The sequence below is a fragment of the Lemur catta genome, chromosome 1 (assembly GCF_020740605.2).
Source record: "Lemur catta isolate mLemCat1 chromosome 1, mLemCat1.pri, whole genome shotgun sequence".
In the NCBI taxonomy this organism is placed as follows: Eukaryota; Metazoa; Chordata; class Mammalia; order Primates; family Lemuridae; genus Lemur; species Lemur catta.
The window spans coordinates 67,500,462-67,508,144 of NC_059128.1; the positions used below are offsets into that span (position 1 = coordinate 67,500,462).

The 7,683-nt window shown below is 44.8% G+C and overlaps 2 protein-coding genes across 2 annotated transcripts; both read right to left on the bottom strand.

Moving 5' to 3' along the window:
* Nucleotides 1–663: 663 nt before the first annotated feature.
* On the bottom strand, nucleotides 664–1,835 carry RNASE2 (ribonuclease A family member 2). The gene is made up of 2 exons (XM_045527170.1): nucleotides 1,793–1,835; nucleotides 664–1,601 (listed from the first exon to the last, which is right to left on the bottom strand). Exon 2 carries the CDS (start codon nucleotides 1,594–1,596, stop codon nucleotides 1,093–1,095), a length of 504 nt encoding a protein of 167 aa, XP_045383126.1. The 5' UTR covers nucleotides 1,597–1,601; nucleotides 1,793–1,835; the 3' UTR covers nucleotides 664–1,092.
* A 3,803-nt stretch (nucleotides 1,836–5,638) lies between these two features.
* Nucleotides 5,639–6,283, bottom strand: LOC123621283 (eosinophil cationic protein-like). The gene has a single exon (XM_045527171.1). The coding sequence runs from the start codon at nucleotides 6,281–6,283 to the stop codon at nucleotides 5,723–5,725; it is 561 nt and encodes a 186-aa protein (XP_045383127.1). The 3' UTR covers nucleotides 5,639–5,722.
* Nucleotides 6,284–7,683: the final 1,400 nt, after the last annotated feature.

Here is a 7,683-nt window from a genome sequence, read left to right on the forward strand (position 1 = left end):
TAGGGTAAATGAGACCTCAGTGTCAGACTGGGCTGGACTTTGGAATATGACTAGGACAAGTGGGGATCTACACACAAGTTATAGGTTGGTGCGTATGGGGTGAGGGTTGGTGGAGGGAAGGTTACCAATGGGAGATATCAAGGCTAGTGGGATCATTGCTAAATTGACTCCACTGGATTTTGTTTGTTTGTTTGAAGGCAGGCCAGGATGATCAGATGTCACATGGGGGCTGGCAGGGAATGAGGAATTTGGTCAGCTATAGAGGGTGAGAGATTCACAGTAGGCTGAGTTAGGAGGACTCCTGTTAAATCTGGACTCTACGGTGAAGGACAATGAAGCCCAAGCTAAGGACCTACTTGTGAAGAGGGTTCAGAGGAGCATGACTAAGGTGTGGTCAAGGAGAGGGTCTTTGTCAGTTGGCAGATAGCAGCTGAGACCTCAGCTTCTTGGCCTAAAGCAGGGAGAGGGATGTCTGTGTTGCTTCATGATGCAGAGTCTCTTATCTTCACATCTCTCTATTTCCCACAAATCTCATGTTAGAGCCGGATTCCCTCGGCCCCGGGAACAGAATGACAGAGTCACTGAGGCTGTAAAAGGCAAAGGAGTTTATTGACTAGCTCGAGCTAGGGTCCAAGCCCCGAGCACCAACGCAGTGGTCTCTTTCCATGGGCAGGGACTCCGCGCAGCGGGGGTGCATGTCTTTTATATTCTTTGCTGGAATTCGTTACAGCCAGTTACTTCCGATAAGGGGACATACACCCCTCACAAACTTATTCACGTATTGATCAGGCCTTGGCCCCCTATCAGGAAGCTACTCGTGGTTGTTTTTCTCTAACTACATTGGAGCATGTTTTTAGCTCTCTGTCGCAACCAAGCGTTAAGCAAGCAAGCCTTGTATATAAAAGCGGACTTTGGCTGTTAGCTATAAGCAAAACAAGTCATCACAGAATTAACTAAAATATTGTTTCAGTCCTGTTCTACACTCAGGCTAGAGGAAGGGAAAAGTCTCTAGAGCAGATTGTGACTAAATGATAGAAGAGTGGCAAAAATAGACACATAGAGACTCCTGGACTGTGGATCCTGGCAGATGAGTCATGGCACAGCATGCTGATCCCGGAGCTGTAATGTCCCATCCAAGTGAACTGGAACCACTGGATACGTGGGAGGGTCCTGTGGAGATGGGTTATCACAAGCAACAATGTAGAACATCTGTGCTGATGTCTGTGCATATCTGCAGTTTGCAACAGGAGTCGGTCGACTTGTGAGGTTACAATAGGTTAAAGGCACCCGGATCGAACTATTATGACAGTTTGTACTTTTGCTTGTAAGGCAGGTTATAGTTGGGGTACCACAAACATTAACTACATCCTTGAAAGTTGTATGAAGAAAAGTATTCTGGCCTTTGCATCGTCCTGTGTAACTGTTAACTACCCGCATTGCATTATCGCATTGGGCGTGGGTCATATTTATGTGCTGGATTTCAAACCACTGAGCCCGGGTTAAACCAGGAGGTGTGGCATGGAAGGAGCCCACTATTCCCATGAGCTCCAGCAGCAGAAGCAGACAAAGTCTGGAATTGCGCAGCTTTGGAACCATGTTTCCTGTGAGGAAAGAAGAGAAGTAACTGCTCCTGCATTTGTCTTGGTTATGACACATGCTTCAGTGTCTGCAGGCCCCTCTGCTGTCCCCAAAGTGTGCCATGTCTCCTAGGCATTCACTTCCGCTCACCCCTCCCTCAGTTGCTGTCCCATCACTGCTCCTCCAGTCCCAGCTCTAGGGGTCACTGACTTACCCAGTCTCTGTGCTGTGGCTCCTGTGATCCAGCAGGTCTGGGGGCTCAGGGACAGCTGGTCCCTCCTTAGTTGGAACTGTAAATATAGACTAGCCTGGGTGGGTGGGGCTGGTAGAGCCAGGAAGGTCTGAGCCTCCTGATTGGCCCAGTTGTGCAGTGAGGCTTTTTGTTTGATCACTTGACTGACTAAGGAATACCCAAAGACAGCACTACTGTTGCTTTGTTGTAACAGATCTAAGGCATCCTGTGCAGGCTAGAGGTTTGCTAGTGGATCTCGACTCTGTTGATGAAAAATATATTCTGGCTGCAGAATGAACACAGACGTTATAACTCTGCTTCTACAGGATGGTGATCCATAAAGGCAGGCCTAGAACAAATACTCAGAACAAATTGAGCCAGGGAGGGCTGTTTGCACAGCAGAAGCTCATGTCCTCCTTCTGTTTATAGTATTACCCCTGGCTCCTTCTCACACAAATGTTCTCCATCTCATCACCCCATCTCATGCAGTAAACTTGAGTTAAGAATTTCTTGCTGCTCAAAGTTCTGTAGGTGACTAAAATAGTTTATTACATATGTTTGAGTGTTTATTTTCTTGACTCTTCTTGCATTATATTTACTTTTCTTTTAATTCTTGCTCTGATTATTGCTTCCATTTGGTGTAAAGTCACATAACCTGAAGACATTCAGAGGAAAGTCATTCTGTAAAATCTGGCAGAGAATGAACATTAGCTGTCATGAAGGATTCTAACCTAGTGCTCTGTTTTCTAAAGCCAAGTAGGCATTAAAAATAGACTTAGACTTGCTTAAACTGCAAAGATAAGTGAAACTTAACCTGGGTCCATTCTGGTAAAGGTTTATGTTAGACAGAAATAAAACTTAACCTCAGCCAATCATAATCAGCCAACTAGTATATGACCATGTATTAATAAGTAGGGTCTTTCTGAGAAGATGAACTAAAAAAGAGAATTTTGTATTTACAATCAATCAGTTTATTTAGCTTCCACATTTTCCTAATAAAAACTTGCCCCTGATGCTAGTCATGAGAATATTAAACCTCTTTTGGTTTGTGTTTCAAATGCATAAATTGCTACTTACTCCAATAAACGCTTTTTTCTTTTAATTTTTTAAAATTTTTTTCCACGGAGGCCAATTACTTGGTATCAAATAAAGTCTTTAAATTTTATTGTTCCTCAAATTAATTTTTAATAGTTTGATGTCAGAAAAGTGGGATCTGGAGGAGACTCCTGACTACCCCTGGGCACAAGAAGTAACCAGGTGTAGGTGCTGGCCCAGCCCGTTGTGCTGGCTGTTTTCATGTTGTATCTGGATCTCACTGGTAAGTCCCACTCTATGTGCAGCTCCCCAACTTGTGTGCTGAGGTCTCTGAGTTTATTTGAACTCTGTCTCTGTTTCTGTCTCTCTCTGTGCTGGGCTGATTATCCCCTGGTGTCTGCATGACTGGCTGCTGATCATCTTCTTCAGATTTCATTCCCTGAGATGGGCCTTTCCTGGTCCCACCCTGCTGTATCATTCCCATGACACTCCCAGCACCTCCACATTGTACTACTCTGTGTAATTTTCTGTGTACTGTGCTGTGTATTTTCCTCCTGACACCTAACACAATTTTGTATGCTTTAAAGCAACTTTTACATTAATTCTTATCCCAGTAGAATGTGGCACCAGGAGAGCGGCAACCTGTCTTTGTTCTGTTGTGCTGTCACCTTGGTAGAACCGTGCCTGGAACACACTATCTGCTCAATAGATGTCTGCTGGATGCCTGAATGAGTGAATGAATGAATGACAGGAGAGGGGATAGGACTCAAGGTGGAGAAGACGTGGGGCAGACGAGTGATCCCTCTATCTTAGGGTGTTAGAGATGTGGCATCCCTGGCTGGGAAGAGACGCATGATCTGCTAACACAGGCAATGGAGGTCCACTCCATCTTTCTTCACAGGACAGAAATAAAGATGAAGGTTCACTCCATCTCTCTCTCCAGCTTTGCAGTGCTCCACCCCCTCCTCTGCTGCTCCAAGGTTGTTGAAAGAGTGAGTTCATGTCATGCCACTTCCTATTTTACCTAAAGTCAGTGGAACACTGGATCCCCAAACCCAGTGTTCCTGTGCAAACCCTTGAGTCCACAGACACTCCCTCCCCTGCCCCCAGGAGAAGGAAAATCTCCAATGGCTCCTCCAGAAGAGAGACTCAAATGCAGCTGCTGTATGTGCTACTAATAAGAACAAGAATTACTGAGATTATGGAGTGGTGATTGCTGCATTATGGAATGGAAATTGCTGTTTCTGAGGACCTGGAACAAGAGCAGAAAAATGGAAGTCGGGAATCTCAGACTGAAGAGCAAACGTGCAGATTTGATGACCTGACACCTCTGTTGTATTATTCTGAGTGAGGCACTCCAAAAAGACCCACTGTATCACCAGAACACTCATTTGAAAGCTGCACGTGTCCATAGCTTGTAAGGGACTTTCTCTTCCTGTTTCTCATGGATTCCTGAGTGCAGCCCTATAATGGAGGCAGGGTGGGGGCTCTCATTACCCATCTCTTGTCTCTTGGGTCTACAAATCCCCAATCCTGGAGCCGGTGTCCTTCCCGACAGGTTTTGAATGAAGAGATGACTCACCGTTGGGGACAGCTATGGAGGCAGAGTGGGCAGGAGATGACTGGCCTAGGTTAGGGCTCCCACTTCCATGTCTTCCTCCCTCCCCTTTCCACCAGGTGTCCAGCTGCCCTCTTCCCCAGGACATGGATAGTGTGGGGAAAGATGGCCACTTCTCCTCCAGGCAGTACTAGAATCTGTCCATATTGTTCTGACCAATTTACCTCATTCCAGATCTGAGTCAAAGCCTGGATTCACCCCTAGTAGAATTACTAATAAAGGAAAAATTGCTGCACTCCTTTAAAAGAAATATCTCTGAGGCTAAAATTTTCCTGTTTTCTTTTGCTTTCACTACATTTATAGTATTCTTATCTCTTTTTATTTCCTTTTTGTTTATTTTGTACTCTAAAGCTCAATTCTATCAAAACAATGATTCATAAATCAGAAAGAATCAAACATGTTCATTTTCTCCTTGGGATGGAAATAATGTCAAAGAAAACCAGAGCTAGACTACAGTTAAAGCATCAAAACCAGATTTACTCAGGGACTACTACAGTAGGGTAAATGAGACCTCAATGCCAAACTGGGCTGGACTCTGGAATACAACTAGGACAAGTGGGGATCTACACACAAGTTATAGGTTGGTGTGTATGGGGTGGGGGTTGGTGGAGGGAAGGTTACCAATGGGAGATATCAAGGCTAGTGGGATCACTGCTAAATTGACTCCATTGGATTGTTTTTTCTCTTTTTTGCCTGACATATAAAGAGCTTAGACATTGGATTTTTTGTTTGTTTGTTTGAAGGCAGGCCAGGATGATCAGATGTCACATGGGGGCTGGCAGGGAATGAGGAATTTGGTCAGCTATAGAGGGTGAGAGATTCACAGTAGGCTGAGTTAGGAGGACTCCTGTTAAATCTGGACTCCACAGTGAAGGACAATGAAGCCCAAGTTAAGGACCTACTTGTGAAGAGGGTTCAGAGGAGCATGACTAAGGTGTGGTCAAGGAGAGGGTCTTTGTCAGTTGGCAGATAGCAGCTGAGACCTCAGCTTCTTGGCCTAAAGCAGGGAGAGGGATGTCTGTGTTGCTTTGTGATGCAGAGTCTCTTATCTTCACATCTCTCCATTTCCCACAAATCTCAGGCTAGAGGAAGGGAAAAATCTCTAGAGCAGATTGTGACTAAATGATAGTAGAATGGCAAAAATGACACAAAGGGACTCCTTGATGATTCTGCAAAGAAGTTTATTGGAAGGTCCAAAAGGCCCATGAGTTCAGGAAAGCTTCAAGGAGTTTGTAGACTGAGAGGACAGATGCTGATGCTCAGGGTGCATGGAGGGATGACATCTTGGCTGTGATTGTGAAGTTTGGCAGAGGAACTATGACATGAAGTGCCGACACAGCACCATAGAGGGTTGCATCCAAGTGAACTGGAACTACTGGATATCTGGGATTGTCCTCTGGAGATCTTCTGTCACAAGCAACCATATAGAACTTCCATTCTGGTATCTGTCTATATCTGCAGTTTGCAACAGAAGCCCGTGGAATTTTGAGGATACAATAGGTTAAAGACACCGGGACGAAACTTTTATGACAATTTGTACTTCTGCTTGTATGGCAGGTTCTATTTTGGGTATGACAAACATTAACTACATTAGCGAAAGCTGTATGAAGAAAAGTATTCTGGACTTTGCATTGTCCTGTGTAACTGTTAACTACTCGCATTGCATTATCGCATCGGATGTGGGTCCGATGTATGTGCTGGATTTCAAACCACCCAGCCAAGGTTAAACCAGGAGGTGCGGCATGGAAGGAGCCCACCATTCCCATGAGCCCCAGCAGGAGAAGCAGACAAAGTTGGGAATCGAGCAGCTTTGGAACCATGTTTCCTGTGAGGAAAGAAGAGAAATAACTGCTCCTGCATTTGTTTTGGTATGACACATGCTTTAGTGTCTGCAGGCCCCTCTGCTGTCACGCTGGGGTTCCATTTCCTTTCCCTTCCTGTCCCCAAAGTGTGCCATGTCTCCTAGGCACTCACTTCAGCTCACCCCTCCCTCAGTTGCTGTCCCATCACTGCTCCTCCTGTCCCAGCTCTAGATGTCACACTTACCCAGTCTCTGTGCTGCGGCTCCTGTGATCCAGCTGGTCGACCTGAGACTCAGGGGCAGCCGATCCCCCCTTACCTTGAACTGTAGATATAGAGTAGCCAGGGTGGGTGGGGCTGGCAGAGCCAGGAGGGTCTGAATCTTGGCCACGCAGAAAGCCACAGATTGGCAAGTGGTCTACTTTTGCAATCAACATTTTTGCTTGATCGCTTGGCTCACCAAAGGATACCCAAGGACCTCACTGCTGCTGCTTCTGTGATAAGGAATCTAATTTCAGGTCCTCCTGTGGTAGGACCCAGTTTTGCTGGTTGGATCTGGACTCTGTGGATGAAAGCCATACACTGCCTGCAGAATGGCCACAGATTTTATAACTGTGCTTTGGCAGGGCACTAAAAGACAAATATATATAAAAGCATGCCCTGTACTCAGAACAAGTGGAGTCAGGTAGGGCCATTTGCCCAGGAGGAACTCAGCTTTCCTTTCATGTTTTATAATACCCCCAGTTCCCTCTCAAACAAATCCACATCTCATCACCAATCTGCTGGAAACCTGAGCTCTGAATTTCTTGATGCTCAAGATTCTGCAGGTTATTAAAACAGTTTTTTACACATATTTGAAAGGTTTTTTTTTCCTCTAGCCTGGGATTCACTTTCTCTTCTTTTAATTCTTGCGCTGATTATTGTTTCCACTTGGTGTAAAGTCACATAACCTGAAAATACTCAGAGGAAAGTCATTCTGTAAAATCTGGCGAAGAGTGAACATTAGCTGTCAGAAAGGATTCTAACCTAGCACTGAGTTGTCCTGCTTCTTTTCAATCTGTGCTATTTCCTACAAAACAGTGTGTTCTGGAGTTGTCATTCACTTTCCTAGTAAATTTCATTTTGTGATGTTAACAGGAAAATGATTCTATGTTTATTAATATAAAATGAACATTTAAGGACAGGGCCCTGTATTCCTGAAAGTGTAAAGGTCATAGTGTATACTTGGATACATGAAACACATTTTGTGTTGGTCCCCAGAGAAAACTGGGAAAATAATTATAAATACCTAATTTTATTACGGTGTGACAGAGGTAATACCACTTATGTGAACATGGTTTTATGGGCACTGAGGATGAAGGAAGTTACTTGGCTTGATGGGACAAAGAAGGCTTCCAGAAGAAAGGGCCACTTGAACTGG